The following is a 21,710-nucleotide window of genomic DNA, read 5'->3' on the forward strand; positions in this document are numbered from 1 at the left end:
CGCGCGCGCGCGCGCGAGCGAGAGAGAGAGAGAGAGAGAGAGAGAGAGAGAGAGAGAGAGAGAGAAAGGGCGAGAGAGTGGTGCAGGAAGAGAGCAAGAGATAGACAATGTGTTGCCGTACCGTCGTCAGGCCGTTGATGATGCACTTCAAAGTCTGCAGGTTGTCCAACACCATCTCTCCAGCCAGAAGAGAGAAATCTTTCAGACAGCTCCACTCAACTACACACACACACACACACACACACACACACACACACACACATCAATGACATATCTAATAGAAAAGAGGATGAAAGCTAACTGCTATGCAGACAAAGTGGTAATTATAGAAGCGTTATGAACGTGATCGTGTGAACGGCTTTTCCTACTTCGTTAGAATAAATTGTTCCACTGCGTCCCTCATAAAGTCTCTTTAATTCTCTTAGACTAAAACTTGGGAGAGAGAGATCTGACTGTCTCTCTTTCCCTCTCTCTCTCTCCCTCCCTCTCTCTATCTATCTCCCAGCAAAACATGCCTTTGGATTATATTTATATGTTTTCATCAGGTGCAGCGATGCAGCTCCATCAACAGCCTAGCCTGAGCATAGGACAGAGCCAATAAAAGACACAGATAGTAGTTGTTTTGTAAGTACCAGATTCCATCTCGGTGAGGCACGGTAAGAATGCTGACACACTAGTGATAAAGGAGAGTGGAACCTGGAGAGCCTGTCACTTGAAATGTGACACACCTGTCACAACACACGTAGCGACCAATGTGAAAATCTATTTAACTATCATCCACCAGATTATCCAGGTTATTCCGTTCATCGCGACAGTGTTTTGGTAACTTTTAACCTCAGTCAGGAAACAAGTAGGGGGTTCAAAAAGCTAGGTTAGTACATATCAGACGATGGCAAGGGCCTGTGTGTGTGTGTGTGTGTGTGTGTGTATGTGTATGTGTGTGTGTGTGCGCGTGCGCGTGCACGTGCGTGCGTGCGTGCGTGCGTGCGTGCGTGCGTGCGTGCGTGCGTGCGTGCGTGTTGGTACCTCTGTACTTGGTCACCACGGTGGAGTTGAGACACTGGGGTTCCTGGAAGGTGACGGTCAGCGAGGTACTGCTGCTCACGTTCAGCCGAACCAGAGACGGGGTCTCCGGGGCACCTGTGCAGGGGCATCCGTATCACAACCACAAAAAAAGGACTTGGCGCAATCGTTCACCCGTAGGAAAAAACATCGCCTTGCAATACCACAAGCATCATCATTTCAGACCCCGTTCTAATGAAATAATGTACTGTGAACCGTGATTTTAAATTGTGACATTAAATCACCATTTTCTTTTTCGATGACGATTTTATGTCAGTTATGTAGGTTCCCAAGAAAGAAAAAGGGAACCTACAAAAAGGGGCAGAAAAGTGTCCTACATTTCAGCAAATTGAGAACTAAGCGTAGAGCTACTTTTAAGAGAAGCTATAACCCTGTGGGTTGACGTTGTGGCAGCACAGACACGCACACGCACACGCACACACACACACACACACACACACACACACACACACACAGGTCCATTATAAGAAGTCACTGAGAGGGAAGAATCACTGGGGCGGTTCCCCAATAACGCTCACCTCACGTCTAGAGGACTATCCAGAATCACCCTGACAATCCATTTACCAAAATTGCTGCAATTTCAACCTCTTCATGTGGCGCAATGGTTTGGTTGTTTGTGTGTCCGTTTGTGTGTGTGTGTGTGTGTGTCTGTGTGTGTGTGTCTGTGTGTGTGTCTGTGTGTGTGTGTCCGTGTGTGCGTGTGTGTGCGTGTGTTCATCTGAGAATGGTGTGGTTGTTAATGTGCATGCCTGTATGTCAATGTATTTATTTTTTCACAGGGCAGAGGAACCCGTGTTCAGCTATTCAGTTGAACGTTGTCATCCGAAAGGCACCAGAGTCTGCGTTAGGACCCATTCACTCTCAATGCTATCTGGTCTGTTTTCTCTGTGACGGAGAGAATAGAAATCTGACCCAATTCACTCGATCTCTATCTGTTCAGTAAGACATGCATGGAAAAATAAACAAAGTGCAAGACAATGAACTTCCAGAACACTTAATTTTGACTGTCAAATTCGAGCCTTGAATCAAGATGAGCTATCGTTGTTTACGGCTAAAGATGCTGAGCAGGCCATTTCATAAAAAACTCAAGACCCTGAAAAAATAGTTTTTTAGGAAAGACCTCACGTTTCTCATGATTTCATTGTTTCTCTCCAACTCTACACAAAACTGTCAAAAGTTGTAAGGCTTTTTATTCAATTCAGTTAGTTATGTGTAAGGTCCCCTTAACATTTCACTCACTCACTCACTCTCTGGCTCTCTGGCTCTCTGACTCACGTGCGTGCTGGAAGCCGGTGCGCATGCGCTTGTACAGCTTGCTCCTCCACTCCCAGGCGCGGAGCTGCTTGTCCTTGTGGCAGGCGTCCAGGGACAGGCCCTCCTTCTGGGCCTGCATGGCCAGCTCGTCTGCCCTCCGCTCCGCCTCCACCACCAGGGAGCTCAGGTGGGCCTCGCGGCTCTCGACGCTCACAACTGCCGACAGAGGAGGGAGGGGAAGTTAGGGACCAGCGGTCAGACAGAGGAGAGAGGGGAGGTCAGAGTCCAGCGGTCAGACAGAGGAGAGAGGGGAGGTCAGAGTCCAGCGGTCAGACAGAGGAGAGAGGGGAGGTCAGAGTCCAGCGGTCAGACAGAGGAGAGAGGGGAGGTCAGAGTCCAGCGGTCAGACAGAGGAGAGAGGGGAGGTCAGAGTCCAGCGGTCAGACAGAGGAGAGAGGGGAGGTCAGAGTCCAGCGGTCAGACAGAGGAGAGAGGGGAGGTCAGAGTCTGGAGATCAACAGGAGTTCAACAGGTTTTCTTCTTTGTTGAAGATGAAGATTCTTTAGGTGAATTGTTTGAACAGATTCTTTGCATGTTGTCTGATGTTGATTAAGAGATCACCCCTTTGCATGACAGATGGAGTAACATTTTAAAAACAAATAATCATTCATTACAATAGTACTGGTATACTGTGTATAATATTGCATTGAGAAAATATATTGGGGGTGCAAAATTGAATGCATCTTAATTCAATGTTAAGGTGCTTTGTATAGAAGGGCCTGCTGGTATATATTCATTCATAATCAAAAATGTATGTGGAAGAAGGCAGCTTAGATGTTTTAATGGTCCAGACACACAAACATACACACACACACACACACACACACACACACACACACACACACACACACACACACACACACACACACACACACACACACACACACACACACACACACACACACACACACACAACAAAGGCTTTTTAATGCATTCACTTAATCTCCCAACTGGAACGGCAGTGTGGTGCATTATTTCCGCTGCATATTGGAAAACGCTTAAACGGTAAACCATCAGTTTAGCTCCTCTCCTGGGTCTTGGCCAGGGCATCTCCACACAGCAACCTTCTATAGATGGGACAGCGCCGTTAGCGACAGTATGCTACGCCTGCAATTCCCTCGCGGCGGTAAGGAGGAGTGATGCTTGAAAGGGCAGATTGATAGGATCATCTCGTATGGGCCAGCACGGACACCTATTGGTCTTGCGTCCCTCCGTTCGTCTCTGTGTGTGTGTGTGTGTGTGTGTGTGTGTGTGTGTGTGTGTGTGTGTGTGTGTGTGTGTGTGTGTGTGTGTGTGTGTGTGTGTCTGTTTATGCTTGTGTGTGCTTGCACATGTGTGTCGTGCAGTCTCCAGAATTGGAACGCCCAATTAGCTGGAAGGAATCATCACGGGAGGAAGGGGGGGGGGATAGATTGATTGGCTAGATCATACCCAGGGCTCCCTGGTTACAGTGGGGCCCTGGTTACAGTAGCTTTCCTCGTCGAGGGGAAAGCTACCACGGAAGGAATCGAGGCGTGCAGGGGAGTCAAGAACATGCTGTATAATTAGCTGAGGCGAGAGAGAGAGAGAAGGAAAGAGGGAGAGAGCGAGAGAAAGGACGACACCAACTAATTCAATCACATTTAATCACATTAATGGAGAAAGAGAATAAAACGAAGGCAGAGACAGAGATTGTATGTATTTTTTGCTACAGTATTTTTTTTCTAACACTTGTACTATTTTTATTAGTAGAAGTAAAATAAGTAGTAGTAGTAGTAGTATTAATATGAATTCATTAAATGTAATTATACATTTCGCTATGTAAATTAACGTTTTCCAAAAGGTAAAATATACATTTTTCATGGAAATATAGCCTTTTCAATCTTGATCATGTGAGAAAGAGTGATGGATACATAGATGGAGAGAGGAAAACCTACAGAGAGAGACAGATACAGAGAGAGAGAGTCATAGAGAGAGAGACAGATACAAAGAGAGAGAGAACCATAGAGAGAGAGACAGATACAGAGAGACAGATACAGAGAGAGTCATAGAGAGAGAGACAGATAAAGAGAGAGTGAGAGCCATAGAGGGAGACAGAGTCAAAGAGAGAAAGAGACAGATACACACACAGAGAGAGAGAGAGAGAGAGAGAGAGAGAGAGAGAGAGAGAGAGAGAGAGAGAGAGAGAGAGAGAGAGAGAGAGAGAGAGAGAGAGAGAGAGAGAGAGAGAGAGAGAGAGAGTCAAAGAGAGAGACAGAGTCAAAGAGAGAAAGAGACAGATACACAGAGAGAGACATACAGAGAGTGACAGATACAGAGAGAGAGAGAGAGAGAGAGAGAGAGAGAGATACAGAGAGAGAGCAGAGTCATAGAGAGAGAGACAGATAGAGAGAGAGAGACAGAGAGAAAGAGGGTATTTTATGTGACGTGGCCGCCGTCAAGGAAGGCACACTGAAGGTCTGCTGTTGTCGGAAGGAACACACGTAACCATGGGCGACGGAACATTGGACATTCTAGCACTGTTGCTCTTGATGAATACATGCCTCGGTAACCGTTGACGACGCCATTACTGTTGATGGGTGGCTGATGTTGATGGTGGAGTGGAAAGAAACAAACCACACACGTGTTGAGGGGTAGCGGCAGAGTGGGGGAGGACGGAGACAGGGGGGAGGGATGGGAGGAGAGAGGAGGGGAGGAGAGAGAAAAGGGGATAGGAGGCAGGAGGAGAGGAGAAGAGAGAGGAGACAAGTATAGAGACGAGAAGAGAAAAGAGGAGAACAGGAGGGGAGGAGGAAGATAGAGGAGGTGAATAGAGAAGAGGGTAGGCGAAAAGAGGAGAGCAAAGGAGGGAGGAGGACGAGAGGAGACGATGGGAGAGAGAACAGGGGAGAAGAGAGGCAAAATAAGATCTCAAAGAAAGTAGAGAGGTCGGATGACGTGAATGTGTATACTGTGACGGTATTAAATGGAATAAGGCCTGAGCGCGTCTGACAGGTCAGTGTGTAATGGTAAAACCCAGAGCCTGCTGCCAGCCTGCCCAGAACACTTCTGTATTACTCTCTCTCCCTCTCTCCCTCTCTCTCTCCCTCTCTCCCTCTCTCTACAACTCTGCCTCCCTCCACCGGCCTTAGTCATGGGCCATGACAGCAACATAAACAAACACCAGCGAAGAAGAAGCCCCTCTTTCACAGCCCAGCCCTCAGGCAGTAAACCCCCCATGAGGCACGGTGTGTGGTGTCAATGTGTGGGGTGTGTGTGTGTGTGTGTGAGTGTGTCTGTTTCCGTGTGTATGTGTGGTGTCTGTCTGTGGGGTGTGTGTGTGGTGTTTGTGTATGTTTGTGTGTGTGTGTGCGTGTGGCGTGTGTGTTTTTGTGTGTGTGTGCGTGTGTCTGTGTGTATGTGTGTGTGTGTCTCTGTGGTGTATGTCTGTGGGTTGTGTGTGGTGTTTTTGTATGTTTGTGTGTGTGTGTGTGTGTGTGTGTGTGTGTGTGTGTGTGTGTGTGTGTGTGTGTGTGTGTGTGTGGTGTGTGTGGCGTATGTGTGTAGCATCTTTGTGTGTTGGATGTGTGTCAGTTTATGTCCGTGCGATGTACTTTCTTTAAGTTTAATTATGTGCATGTGGCTGTGTGTGTGTGTGTGTGTGTGTGTGTGTGTGTGTGTGTGTGCGTGTGTGTGTGTGTGCGTGTGGCTGTGTGTGTGTGTGTGTGTGTGTGTGTGTGTGTGTGTGTGTGTGTGTGTGTGTGTGTGTGTGCGTGCGTGTGCAATATTGTGTTTGATTCTACGCGTATACATTGTTTTATGAGTCAGCACCATGCCTAGGTGTATCACACCTTGCACTTGTACGTGTCCTAGAGACAGTCTGTAGTCCCTTCAGACTCCAGAGCCAGAACCCAGCCTCAACCCCGACGTCTGGCCAGAGGAGCCGGACAAGGGAGCGGCCCCTATTAGCAGCCTGGAGGTGCAATTTCCTGCCCTCTTTGGGTCTGTCAGCCCAGGGCCAGCAGGCTGAGCTGGCTAATTGAAAGGGCTATAAATTAACAGGCTACTCCGTCTGTGGAAGAGCTGCCTCACACAGCCACGCCATTGTCTGCCTGGCAGTGGCGGGGGGGGGGGGGGGACTCGAAATAGCAGACCCCCTGGGACCCAGAGAGGCCTCATAAATTGACACACGCACGCGTGCGCTCGTCCACCGGCGCTGGATGCACATGCACACACACACACACACACACACACACACACACACATACACATGGGAATGCATGCATTCATAGGGGACCATGGCAAGGCATTATAAAAAAAAACATGTTATAAAAGCGCAAGCATATGTGAAGTTACATGACTGATGACTGACAAACATACACACACACCCACACCCACACACACACACACACACACACACACCCACACCCACACACACACACACACACCCACACCCACACCCACACCCACACACCCACACCCACACCCACACACACACACACACGAATAAACGCACTGATAGAAACGCAGATCCTCAAATGCTGAAATCGACACGTGGTGACACAAGCACACACACAGACACAGGACAAACACATGCAGACGACACAGACACACACCCGCACGCACAAAGGGACACACACACACACACACACAACCAACACCCACACACACACAACCAACACCCACAGACACACAGACACAGAACGACACACACAGACACACACACAACCACGACACACACACACACACACACACACACACACACAGACACACATGCACACACACACACACACACTGACACACATGCACACACACATAAGCAGCCATGGCGGGAGGCAGCAAGGTTGTCAGGAGGCTGGCTGACTGATTTACTTGGCACTTGAGGTATGACATAAACAGAGCTCAGCGGGCCCCAGGAGGGGGCAGCGCGCCGCTGTTGACTCTGTGTTTGTTTACAGGGATGGGATTGTCCGGCCGCCCGGCAGCCCCAGCCACTGTTTGGAGAGCTCCCGCTGCAGCCCCCGCGCCACAATAAATCACTTAGCTGTAATTGCCCTGGCGTTACATGCATCATTGGAAAAGTTAAACCATTAAACGACAAACCTTGTTAAGGCTGCACTGTGGGGACCCGCTGCGGGGGCCCCCGGGGGGCCCCGCTGTAAAGTGGCCACTGTTTCACCTCAGACCGGCCCCGGGGGCCGACGCGCCGTGTGGGGGGGGGGGGGGGGGGGGGCACACACACCCACCATGCGTGTGTGAGCGTGCATGCAGACGTGGGGGAGAGGGGCAGTGTGGGTCGAGCGAGCAAGAGAGAGAGAGAGAGGGGGAGTGAGTAAGAGTGTCTGTGCGTCTGTGTTTGTGCGTGTGCGTGTGTGTGTGTGTGTGTGTGTGTAAATTTGCAGTTAAACACACACACCTACGCTTGCCAAAACCTCCAGCTTGCCCACCCACCTACCACACACACACACACACACACACACACACACACACACACACACACACACACACACACACACACACACACACACACACACACACACACACACACGCACACACACACAGGAAAAGTGGTGGTGTTTTCTCCACCAGCACCCACCTCCAGCCTAGTGCTGCAGTAAAGGAATGAGTCACCTGTCTGGGAACTCTAACCGGGGCCGGGGAGAGGAGCAACAGCAGGACTGACGGAGGTGCTGGAGGAATGGCGGTGGAGGAGTTGGGGGGGGGCTGTCAGTGGGGTGAGGGTGGGAGTGAGCGTGCCGTCTAGGTTAGAGGTGAGCCAGGGCTTGACGGCAGCGACGACGGACACAACAGCAGCGGGAAAGGGGCTGTTGGATCCATAGCTTGGGCCTTGCTCACTCAACACTCGCCGCGTCCCAGACACACTGACTCACACTGTTCTGCGTAGCTGCCAGGGTGCCGCCGAGAGTCATCCTCCTGTGAGGAACTGTGTACTTCGTCCAAAGTAGTTGGTTTTAAGCGTGACGTTCGGAAACAAATCTTGTGTATTCTAACTGGATTGTGTGCGCCTGCACCACACATTCGTGGGTCTCTGTTTAGTTTGAGGCAGCGTCTGCGCTATAAAACACGCGAGTGTTTGAGACTCTATTGCGTTACATCTTCTGCTGACGCCTTCGCTCTTTTCATCTGTTCAGGATAACTGACATGCTGGCAGCGGCTTGCGTCGACATACGAAACCGGTCTTTGTTTCAGTGCCGTGACCGCACTCCACGCAAACACAACTTAGCCTCCAACGACAGCAGAACACATTAGCGTCTCCGACTCTTCCTTTCATTGGTCCAAAGTGGCACCGTCGGCTGTTTTGGGTATTTTTAACCGCACCTTGTTAAATACCATTTACATTTCCAGGGACGGGGGAGTTGTTGGGGGAGTTGTTGGGGGGGGGGGGGGTGGGGGGGATTTTCATTGGCTTTCTTTCTAACCACAGCAGCAGACATAAATCATCTGAAGCTAACAGATGAGGTTGAACCAGCAAACGCTCCAATATTGACTCTTTTATTGTTCACGGCCTCACTTGTAAGTCCCTTTGGATCCAAGCGTTGGCTAAACTACTAAATAGCAGTATAGCTAACCTGTCTGATGACTGTTGAAGTGGAAAAACTGATCACTTCCTCTGTGGAAGTACTTAGCATTCACCCACCAGCTTGTGTTGAGTTAATTTAAAAAGCTTGGTAGGAACAAATTCAACTGACAATTAATTCATTTGGGATCATATAAAGCAACCAATTTTGTGCCTCACCAGAGAGCAAGTTGTGTGTAGACTACTGGATGAAGGTTAAACACACACACACACGCACACGCACACGCACACGCACACACAAACACACACACACACACACAGGAACAGTGGAAACCTTCAGGAATGCAATTGAGAGATTCACAAGGTAATTCTGCGAGGTAAGGCTTTTAATTGGAATAGATCCTTTAGCCCAGACCCAAGATGGAGAATAAAAAGGAGAGATTCAGGGATTTTCTACCCAGTGTTGATTTGAAAAAGTATCTCCTCACCGGGTTAAGGCCACATGATAGTGCCGCAATAGTAACTGTACTGCAGTTATATATCGCATTTGTGTGACCAGAGGCCACACAAAACGCTTTACAACATTGCCTGGCATTCGCCCATTAATGCGTACAATTCCCACACAGACAGCGGCATCGGCCACGCAAGGCGACAGCCACCTCGGCGGGAACAGTTAGGGTAAGGTTGCTTGCTCAGGGACACCTCGACACTCAGCTATTAGGAGCCGGGGATTGAACCAGCAACCTCGCGGTTACCAACCAACCCACTCTACCTCCTGAGCTACATCACCGCCCCACGCGTATAAAAACGCAATCCTCCAGCAACATGATTCGTCCAAAGCCGACAACACTCCACCAGTACAACGTGGGACTCACAGTGGGGGCTCTCCTTGCCGCCGGCCTTCAGCAGGAGCTTGGCGATGGGGGTGTTGTTGGTCATGATGGCGATGTCCAGGGAGGTCAGGCCCTGGCTGTTGGGGGTGTTGAGGTCCAGCTCGTCGGCCGTGTACTGGTACAGCAGGATCTGCACAGTGTCCAGGTCCTGCTGCTCCACCGCCTCCAGGATGCAGTCGCTGCCCTGCATAGTCTGGGAGGGGTAGACGAAGAGGCATCGTGATGTCTTATGCACTTTTTTAATATATTTTTAGGGCATAACTATTGTAATACATTTGGTTGCACTACACTCCAGTGGCCGTGGAGCTTCTGTTAAGTATTCCATCTTTTTTTTTATCTATTTATTTTATTGTTTCCTTTTATTTTTCAAAAATGTTCTCACTTTTATCTTTATAGGACCGCGATAAAATAAAAAAGAGTAAAATCCCATGTCTTTGCCAGTCGCTGCCAACTATTCTGTCAACGTTCCACTTTTCGTGACGTCAAACTAACTACGTTAAGTGTACTATTCTCCTCTAGTTGTAACGGCTCCGTGCGTCCCTGTGTCACGACACCAAGGTGTGTGGGGAGGTGTGGAGCTCCGCCTTGGCAGTGGCTGACGTCGATAGCCGCGCAACAACATCGCTCATTATAACGGACGACGGTACTAAAAAAATAGTAGTAAATAAAAGCTTCACAGAGTTGCAGTGAGTCGTAACCATGGGGATAACACCTCACCCCCCGTTCAGTGGCATTTCATCTGAAACAGTTGGATTCACTTACACTTTAAAGCATTGAATGAAGAACAAACACAAATATATATATTTATACATGTTTTTTTTTTAAATACTTTTCACTAGTACCACAAAAAATAACTATTCTCAGTCCTTTAGTTGCTCTACACTCCAGTGGTGTTGGAGGTTGGGAAGTATTCCATATTTTTTCAATCTATTTCTTTTTAACTTTGCTTTTATCTTTCTAAGTCGTTTTTAACTTGTACGTTGCTTTGTAGGTCACAATGCTCAATGCTCACACTGAGCCAAAATCTGAATCATAGAGAAATCAACCACAACAAAACCATCTATAAACCATCTAATAGTGCTCACAATCAATCAGCTTCAAAGTCTAAGGAGTGAGGTAGGTTATATTCTGACTCACAGCTCTTCTATTTATATCCCCATGTGAACAACACCGAAGACACAAGGAAAAGAAAAAGGACAGAAGAATATGTGTGACCAAAAACAAAGCCATTGTGTGGGCTTCAACACGTTCCTCCTGCTCTCAGGGTGGCTGCGGCAGCGTGCTGCAGCCACCGTATGTACCGCTGGTGCGATGCCACGCGGCTCCACGCACAGCAGGAGCCAGGAGCCCAGATAGGTCCCAGCCATAGCCTCACCATGCAAAGGTCTCCACAGAGAACACATGAAAGGGTCTATATTAAGGTCTGCTCGAGTCTGTCCGTGTGTCCGCTTGACTGAAATCCGTTTTCTGTCAGCACACTGAATTAAAAAAGTCAAAACTACTAATGATGATAATCGGAAATTTATAATCGATATAATACACTTAGATGGTAGAGATAACATAATGCATGAAAAAAAGATGAACATCGAAAAGTATTTTTTTCCAACAATATTACACATTCGATACAGTTAAATGTTCTGCAGTTCTGGTTGTATGTTTACGCTTTGTTTTTGAAGGTGTTTGGATTGTTGTTTCGGCAAATGCAAGGACGGAACAAAGCTTTATTATTGCAAAATAGTAGAAAACAGTTCACTTAGCCATACAAGAGAAATAAATGGAAACATATTTGTTTTGATAAAAGTACCGAGGGGTGTTTGCTTGGTTAACAAAAGGACTTACAAAAAACACGAAATAAAAAAAATTAAACATGTCTCCATTGTACCATGTGCACAATTGCTTGGGTCTTTCATTACAATACAGAAGATTGAACAGCGCAGTGCATCTCTCTGTGGGACCACGAATCAATACTGGAAACAATTTGGATGGGAAAGATGAAGCCCATTGTCCATATCCACAATACGATAGGCTCCGATGGTATAACTAGCCGTGAAGTGCTGTGTCTGCAAATGTGTGTGTGTTAGCATGTGAATATGTGTGCGGGTTGGTATGCGTGTGTGTGAGTGTGTGTGACTGAATGCAGCTTTGTGCATACATGTGTGTGTGCGTGTGAGTGTGTATGCATGTGTGTGTCGCGTGCACCTGCATAAGTGCATGCGTGTCTGCATGCACAAGCGTGTGTGTGTGTGTGTGTGTGTCTGCGTGCACCTGTATACGTGCATGCGTGTCTGCGTTTCTGCCTGTGTGTGTGTGTGTGTGTGTGTGTGTGTGTGTGTGTGTGTGTGTGTGTGTGTGTGTGTGTGTGTGTGTGTGTGTGTGTGTGTGTTTGTTGGCTAGACTGTGCCAGCCGTGTGGCCTTTGGAAAGCAGCCATCAGAGACATGAAAGAGACGGACGTCGGACGTACAAGGCAGCTTCGTACGAGGTAGAAGAAATCATAAAGAAAGGGGGAGAGAATGATGAAATGATGATGACACACACACAAAACACTCCAATAAACAAACACGCGCGCACACACACACTCACATACGTACACTCGCAGGCGCAGCCCAATTTATTTTTGGGATAGAATACAATTATTGTACAACCAGGATGTTTGGTTGTAAATAAATAACAGAAAACAGATAAGTCATAAAAAAAGAAAAAATTAAAATAAAGTAAAGTCAGTGGTATATCACATGGACATGTGTTGAGTTAACAGTCTTGGAGAAAGAGGGAGATTTAATAAAACAGTGCTAATCAGCGGGAAGGGAGAAACTTGGCTAAAATGTCACCACTAACAGCGTTAGTGGACCTCCAAACCACATGTTCATTGATTTCCCCGCTGAAGACACGAGCAGAGAGATCACAGTGATCAGTCTGTGCTTGTAATGTCCAATGAAGACTAAATTACACACACTCACACAAAGCGCACACAACCACACATAAAAACGCACACAAAGAAGCTTGATCAGACCATTTTAAGCCATCACATGGAGGACGATTAGATAGGATATTTTAAGAGTTCCCTGGCGTGGGGTAGGATACTGAGGGTTGTGAGACTACACTTGCCAACCCTGTGGCACCGATCAGGGTTTCGATTAAACACACCCACTGAGACAAGGGTGTGAAGCATTACAATGAAGCCATACACAACAAGGGAAATGAATACCATGTTTTCAAAATATATATTTTCAAGCAGTCACGAAGGAGAGGCTGTTTTGAATTGGTGCCGAAGGACAAAGTTACAGTACCTGAAAAGAGTGGTTAGGTTAGCAGCACAACATAATTCAGTGTGTTTTCTGTGCTTTATCTACCTGAGGCAATGTCCTTCAGACTTTATTTTCATTGTAAAGAGGTAAACAGCTGGCAAAGAAATTCAGAGGCGCACTGCTTGTTATAGTGCCAGAGAACCCTGAATTTTATTTTTCCTTAGTTTATTTTCTGATCTCCAATCAAGTAATAAATTCCATTCCGTCACTGTTGGCAAAATAATACCACTGTTTAGAGAAAACAGGAGTAAAATGGTGTGTTTTTGCCGGTCACTTCTCCGAGCTCAAGTCCCACACACACGTGGGCTTAACAAATGAAAGTAAAACAGCTTTGGCTCACACATCAGCCACAACACGATACGTCAGTGACTGAATGCAGTTTTTTTTTACGAGAACTCCTCATGTTGTGATAGGTTTGGAATGGTTTTGAATGTTCTATAAAAGTGCATCCAGCAGATGGTACATGCCAGTACTCTGAAGACGTATGACAGGTAAATGTACTCGTAATGTCATAGGAAAACCAGGGCAATGTACGCAAGTTTACCATATATTTTAACGAGAGGAATGTGAATGTGAAAAGAAAAGACAGAAGATATCACAGATAAATAAATTTAAAGAAGCCTAATATATTCAGACAACAATACAGTGTTGTGATGCTACCACCTACTCTCCACTTTCCTTAATTACAGCATATTAAAGAGGGAATATAGGTAAAATATAGGATACATAGATATATATACCAATGATCAAAGTTGCAGACAGCAGTTTTAGCTTGCTCCACTTTGTTTTGATTACATTATGTTTTGATTGAGTCTCAATGTTCTCATGTATTTGTTTGACTATGGGCCATTGTTCTAGGCCTGAGCACCATGAGACTTGAGAATAAAAATATAATTTCATCAAAAGAAAGTTGGGTGAGGTATAATTTGATGATTGCGGCTTGGATATAAAGAAATAAACGATACACTTAAAGCTAGAGTATGCTACCAGCCATGGTCAGTTGTGTCCAATGTGCAGCAGTACGCCTGCCTAGCCTTGTGGAAGACGCTGGTCATGTGCAGTAAGTGTGTGGGCGTGAGTGTGTGCAGTTAGCAGGGTAGGTAGGTAGATAGACAGGTGTACCATTCAATCCTTTCATTCTGTCCAAATGTAAAGATTGGACGGGCCTCACAGGCATTATGATAGGCCTGTGATAGCCAAAGATACCGGATTTTAGATGTTATTTATCAGAGCATTGGATTTATTGAACGTTGTCGGGACGTAACGAGAACTTCCAGAAATAGGAAGAAAAAAATGAAAAAAATAATTGCCAACCCCAGCTTTATAAAAGGACCTTTGATGGGTCAACAGCCCCACTCCACTCACTCACCGATGCTTTGCGCAGGCGGTCCGACTTGCCGAAGAAGTATGTTTCCTCAAAGGAGGATGTGCTGCCCCTCAGCTTCTCCGAGAGGTTCCGGTAGAGGCGCTTGGCGGCGCTCGGGGACGCCGGGCCCCCCGGAGCCTTCCTGCTCTGGGTCAGCTGCAGGCTCTGCATCGGCTGGGTCATGCTGACGGGAAACCTTCTGCTGGAAGAGGCAGGAGACAGGAGGACGGTTGGTTGGGTACCGTTTTGATTGAACTTGCTTTGGGTCAAAGCGAATCCGACATAGCCATATCATTCTCAGAAACACACACTCCATGAACTGACTCCATGTTCACTTGAAGAGCAACATGTTTTCCTCCAACCGATGAACGTCATACACCAAATAAGGACAACAATGCATCCTGAGGATTCAACTAATTAATTTCTTGATAGTGGCATTAATGCGGCCACTGGTTAGTCGCCTGGGGCTGAAACAACACGTGGTAACGAAGTACATGCTTTGACCCACTGATTGGACTGCGCTATTTACTGCGACGTAATCATCCAGGGCTGGTTACCTGGAATCAGCCAGTGACGGCGGTGGTTATGAGGAAATGAGGGTTTGAGTCATAGCTCATAGGTTGAACAGCACACTAACAACCACAACAACAATAGAATCGTGACACGATAAGAAAATAGAGACACAAGCAGCACGACGAGGAGACGCAGAGACGAGTGCAGGGGATGGAGGACCAATAGAGCGCCGGCGCTGAGGAACCATGTGGAGCCGCTAAGTCAAACAATAACAAAATAAGAGGCGGGCGGCAGGCGACCTCAGAGTGAATCTGATCATTTGATCCCAAACCGTTTCCATGGCTGGCAAAATAATTCTTGAGTCATGGCACGAAACCATGCGGTGCACACGCACTCCTGGCCGGAGGTGTGAGTGCAGGCGGCCTGTGTTCTGACCCGCCTCCGGTCGTCACCCTAACGCCTCTGCAGCCGCCTCAGAGGGTCTGCCACCGACTGCGGCACTTCGAGCGTGTTCTCCTTGCGGGAGGTTCGGGGGGGTTGAATCGACCCATCGGGACAGCGGCGCCAGGGCTTTCGTGCGGCGGCCGCTGTATGAAACATTGGCCAGTGCCTGACCACCAGCGCCAACAGAGAACCTGGACTCGGCCCGCTGTACTCTCACACCCCGTCTCAGATCCGTCTCCGTCCCGTAAGATCCCCCTGGCAGTGAGGACTTCTGCCCCTGGCTCCGTTATCTGGCCTCACGTGTAGCTTGACATTGTCTGTGTTTTTAATTATTTCTGGTGTCCCAGTGAGTGAAGATGTATTTCTCTCTCTCTCCCTCTCTCCCTCTCCCCCTCTCCCCCTCCCTCTCTCTCTCTCAACATCAAAAGCCTCATCGAGTACGATGGCTTAATCTCCGTCCCTCTTCCTCTCTTTTGACATTTTGGATAACGTCTCCATCCATCCATCCATCCATCCATCCATCCATCCATCCATCCATCCATCCATCCATCCATCCATCCATCCCCGCCTCTCCTAAGTGCAGACATTCTCAGGTCGCCGTGCCCTCGTGTTTGCAAACCTGTACTTTTACGAAATAAAAAGGAAAAAATGAAAAGAAAAAGGTGTTATGTAGATATTTGCTTTCGTGGCCCCTAACGGTTTTGTACGCCGTGCGATGCTCGAGGAGAATAAAACGACACACATTTTAGGCCCGACCACGTTGGTGTGGGTGAATGTTAAGAGGAGGAGACGAGGATGGAACAGCCAGACTGAGCAGCAGCAGCAGCACAGGACTGGACTGTACAGCATCCTGTGCCCAGATGAATGGCTAGAAATTTTCAAATATTTGGTGAGCAGGAACAAATGCTTCGCTGCCTGATTAACCCATAGGTCACAGTCCGCAAAGATACACAATAAAGATATATGCAGCTCCTTCTCCCGTTTAACACAGGGGGACTGAGTCATGTTATAGAATAGCTCCTTCAGCCCAAGGCAGATGTCAACCGAAATTCAGTATGTTAAAGCTGTGTCATTTCTTCTCTGTCTCGGGGTGAGTGTGAGCGGTAGGGGTGGGCTTGGGGGGGGGGGGGTGTGAGCAGGTCTCCCCCATCATGAGTTACCAAGACAATGGTCAACAGTTTCGGTGATTCATCTCATCTGCTTTTAACGTGAAATAAGATACAAAATAAAATCCTATGAAATTGACTCAACACTGATGGCTGATTCTGACAGGGAAAAGGATAGCAGCGGTTGTATTGACAGAGTCACAGGAGGCCCGCCACGGAAACGCATTTACATGTAACTCTGCAAATAAGGGAATGATGAAATAACGGGCAATCATAGAAAATGGAAGAAAATGGGTCAGAAGGGCCCCACAGGCCTTATTTACTCCCACCTGTTGCCGTGTAGTCTTGGACAAATTCAAATGAATCACACAGCCAGTGAGAGTGTTCAAGACTACAACGCACAGACATATCAGGGTAGAGTATAATGTTACTCAATTTAAAAAGGCATCGTCTTAATCACCAACTTTGTGTATTAAGAAGCACATTTTGTTTGAAGAGCTACCATAAATCCACAAGAACGTTCTCATGTTTCACATAACACAAGAAAATGTGTGGGACGAAATAACGGCTTTCAACGTGAACTATGGTTAGTTACATATTTGGTCAACGGCTCAATCAGCAATCAGCCCTTATTCATGTGGAAAGCAGCGGGGGAAATACCTTGTTGCTTCACAAGGAAGCCGTGATTGTGAAAAGGAAATGGGTCATAATAACATGGTAGTACAAGCTATTATTTGTTGATTCTATCAAATAATAATATAAATAAAATTGCATAATGGCATACCGGTAATTGATGTATATGAAATACATAAATAGCCATTTTTTACTTATTTTTTGGTTATGCTTGCTAATAAATAAGTCAAAAGGAAATACACGCCATTCATATTTCCCACAGGCTTCAAGGTGTGCCTTTGCACTTCAGCAAACGAAAGAGAGAGGAGGGGATTTTCAACAGCCAACAGCCAAGTCAAATAACAATGAGAAAGGGCTTATCCGATAAAACCATCCCGTTGGACTGAATAAGGGATGGATTTAAAGATGAGATGGCGGAGCTGGAGAAAAATAAACAGACTGGCAGAGATTATGTGATATTTCACATAACACAAGCCTTTTTGACCAAGCTTCAGAATCTGCTCAAACAGTATGGGGTTAGGTGAATTAAGCGGTGGTCACTAGTCACACCCCCTGCCATGTGGAGAGCTCGCTGACCCAGTAGAAATGGAGCACGATAGAAATGAGTGAAGGACGGTGGTCCAACAGCAGATATGACATGTGGGTACTCCTTTGCACCAAGTGCCTTGCAACACAGAGAGTGATTACATTGTTAGCATAGCTGGCCCGAGTGGGATTCAAACCCCTAACGCTGGCTAGCATTCCTGCCATGATCTACCAGTTGAGCTGAATAGAGAAGATTGAAGAAACAAAGGGCTGCACATTTTTACACACATCAACTCGACAGAGAATATATGCTATGGAAACGAGGATCATATGTCAGCTTATCATGCAAAAGACACAGCAAGGCATCAATGAAGCCTGATTGGCCGGAGGTATCTTTAGCCCGACTAAACGATTCCTTGACTGGTCATCCTGGGTCACAGTGGTGGCCAATTAGGACTCAAAAGGCATGTCAATCTAAACCCAGGTCTACATGCCAGCGGTCGGCTTAGCTCAGGAGGTAGAGCGGTCTGTAACCGGAAGGTTGCTAGTTCGATCCCCGGCTCCTCGAGGTGTCCCTGACCAAGCTTGCTGTCGCCTTGCTTGGTTCACTGTAAGTTAGTTGCTTTGGATAAAAGCATCTGCTAGATGTCCTAAAGTAAATGAGAGAGACAGCAGAAGGGATCAATATTATCTTGACCTCTGCAGCCTAGGTAAACGGTGAAGTCTTTCCTAGAACTCAAACACATATATGCATATATATATATATATATATATATATATATATATATATATATATATATATATATACACACACACTCCATACACACAATTACTACAATAAACACGTATATATGCCAGGATTGATTGGTGGTTCCTGTATTGACAGCCTTCTACTGCAGAATAACAGGCAACCTTAGGTCAGGGGTGTTAGGTGTGCCTTCTTGCTGTCCCATCCCCTTCTTGAAGACATTATGATAAGGCCTGGATATTCTCAGACATTGGTGACTGCTAAAAAGTATCTAACGTAATCGTGGTTAACCATCACTACGATCTCTAGATTAGGGTATCATTAGCAGCTGAAAGAGAGCAGTGACTTAAACATCGCCAATTCTATAACCAGTGTAATCAGCACTTATCTGATCTCCATCCTTCTTATCCTTGCTTTAAAGAACATGACGGTTAGCTAATTAAAGTGAAGTTGTTTTCATGGAGTCTAGCGGACAGTCTACAATATGTTAGTGTTATACATGTATATGTACAAGAGTACTGTCCATTAATCCAATAATACCTACGATAAGATAATACTTTATGAATCTAGTGTTACAGCAGCAGGAAATAAGGCAGTCAAAATAGAGATAGGAGACAGAATGGGGCCAAAACAAAGAACCTGATTACAAAAAAAGACAAATGGTAAATATAATAATAAACAATACAAACGGATATGAGAAACAAAGAAATGTGTATAATGGCGCATTTCCACCATTTGGGTCGGTTCGGTGCGGCTTGGTGAAGCAGTGAAGGTGCGGTTCGGCACAGCTCACGTTTCCACTGCCAACAGTACCCTTATCGTAGGGCGGGGTTTAAGCCGGATGGCGATAGCATCGTGATCTCATAGCAGCCCGACACAGAGAGCAGGAATGTAGGACATAACGAAGGACTTCCAACTTTTGCGCGACATTTTCTTCAATAAACAAAGCTTTCGCCATTGTCCAGAAATATCTCGCGGGAAATATGTGTGCGATTCTGTCGACCTATCAACAGACGGCGTGTGACCCGCTAAACAGACCCGCACCCTCCGGGGGAAACGCGCCATTAGAATAGGTATTTATTAGTGCTGTCAAGCGATTAAAATATTTAATTGCGATTAATCGCATTAATGTCATAGTTAACTCACGATTCTTTTTCTATGCTAAATATCCCTTGATTTCTTTGTCCCATTATTTTTTCTCATTTTAATGCTATTATCAACATGGAGAAGTGCATCGGCTTGCCTTGTGCAAATGTTTTTTTATTGATAACAACATTGGCATATACTGATCAAAACAGGACGATACAAAAAAAGGCTATAGTGCATTTAAACCATGAACATACAAACATACTGCCTTGAACATAGCAGTCAGGCTACTGCTTCTTTGTTTTGAGCGAAGAAAAAAAAAAAAAAAACTTTTTTAAAAAAATAAAATAATTGCGTTAATCGCGCGATAAAAAAATGAACGCCGTTAAAATTGGTTTGCGTTAACGCCGTTAATAACGCGTTTAACTGACAGCACTAGTATTTATACATTTAAAAGTGTCAAGTGATCAAGAGGGGTTACTATTGAAGTTTCCAAGTTACAAAGTATAAAGCATAAAATAATTTCTCTATGGAGAAATTACAAATTAATTGTCAAGGGAAATTGGCTTCATTTTGTCCCTCATCTTCTTCTTCACACCTGCCTCCAGAACATCCATCTCTAGCCCAACAACAGAGCTGGCCTTCCTCACTAGCTGGCTGAGCTCGTGCAGCTCCCTAGCCTTAATACTTGCACTTTAACCCACCTTGGATGGCACTTACGCTTCCTGAAAGCCCCTTGGCATTGGCCACATCTGAGAAACAACAATAGCTGCGGAATTACCTTGGACCAAGAGGTCTATTCACTTATGTGATCTATCAAGAATCCAGAACGATGGGGAACATTTTAATGCTAAACACAATGACCCATCTGAACAGAAAGTGCCGCCGGCTGGGTCTTGAACGGCAACATGCGTGTCATGGGTGTTCTCAGAAATACGGCCAAGTAAAAACTTGGAGGGCGCATTCAGAAGCCATTCCCCTGCTTAATCTCCCAGATCCATTCACTGTGTAGGTCATCATTACCACTATTGGACTTGGAATGTTCACACACAGCCCGAGGTGAGAAAGCCAATAATAACAAATGAGCTGCTCTGTGGACCCCCACGTCAATGAGAGCTTCGGCGATAATGCCTCCCAAATAGTTTCCCTCAACAGGTGTCACACCTGGAAAAAAAATAAATAGAGATTTGTGTGGGCTTTTAAACCTCAACCAAACCAATCAAACAGAGATATTAGAAGCAGGCGAAGAAGAGAGCACGGTGCATATAGGCTAAACTCCAAGTTCTTGCAAAGCCAATAACCCCTAGAACGCAATAAGTCATCAGAACGCCGGGGTTGAATCCGCCGATGAGTCATGCAAGACCGCTCGCGAGTCATCCCTTTCCTCTTGACCCAGAAAGCACCTCTTATCTCGAAAGCCACAACTCTCCTCCCCCAGAATATTTCACTTACTGCATGTCGGCAGATCTTGACCTAGCATGACACGTAGAAGCTACTGTCGTTGCCGTTTCTCGTGTCTCTATAGCTAATGCCACCGGAACTTTGTGGATTGGATGTAAAGACGACCTGAAACGACGTCAGGGTTGCCTTGCCACACCAAAACATAAAAGAGACTGCGTTGTTCCCATGGATGATCGAGTGCGATAAGTAATGACTGGAATGGAGGAATGATTGGCCCCAATGGGGTTAATTGTCCAGAAAGCAGAAATCAAAGCAGCAGCTCACCGCAACCACCCCTAAGAGACCACCCTGGGGACACATCTCAGAGAGTATCGCACTTCTGTCTCCAGGAGATTAGACGCTTGTGGGGCACATCCTTATTGTTGCCAGACGCTGGCGGGTTTAAAGGCTTTTATTTTGAAACATTTTGGTTCCACCTAGTGTCGCTCTGTGAAGTTGTGCAGTAAGGTCGACAGTTGAGCCGTTTGTGTGGTGCGGTTTTACAGCAAGCACAATTTTGCTCATTGCAAAGTCAATTGTTGTAAGATGAGTAAAGTATTGATAGCTCTGTGTAATTACTGTGTTCTGTAGCCTTAGAAGGGATTTGTGAATTGTGATGAATATAATTCAACTAAAGTACACATAAAGAAGATCTATCCAACACGATTGTAGATTATTTCGATTGGGGAAGTCAATTGAATTCACGCCTTACTATTCCTATTCAACACTGTTATCCATCCACAAATCTTCCCAGTG

The 21,710-nt window shown here is 46.3% G+C and overlaps 1 protein-coding gene across 1 annotated transcript in view; it reads right to left on the reverse strand.

The window, feature by feature from the left end:
- ankfn1 (ankyrin repeat and fibronectin type III domain containing 1) overlaps positions 1-21,710 on the reverse strand; it is a 78,044-nt gene that overhangs the window by 18,102 nt on the left and 38,232 nt on the right. Inside the window, exons 8-12 of the mRNA XM_060037253.1 lie at positions 14,463-14,661; positions 9,769-9,979; positions 2,359-2,553; positions 1,027-1,140; positions 122-219 (exon numbers count right to left, since the gene is read on the reverse strand). Of these exons, the coding sequence (XP_059893236.1) occupies positions 122-219; positions 1,027-1,140; positions 2,359-2,553; positions 9,769-9,979; positions 14,463-14,661 (817 nt within the window). The remainder of the gene's footprint in view (positions 1-121; positions 220-1,026; positions 1,141-2,358; positions 2,554-9,768; positions 9,980-14,462; positions 14,662-21,710) is intronic.

The sequence above is a fragment of the Gadus macrocephalus genome, chromosome 18 (assembly GCF_031168955.1).
Source record: "Gadus macrocephalus chromosome 18, ASM3116895v1".
NCBI lineage: Eukaryota > Metazoa > Chordata > Actinopteri > Gadiformes > Gadidae > Gadus > Gadus macrocephalus.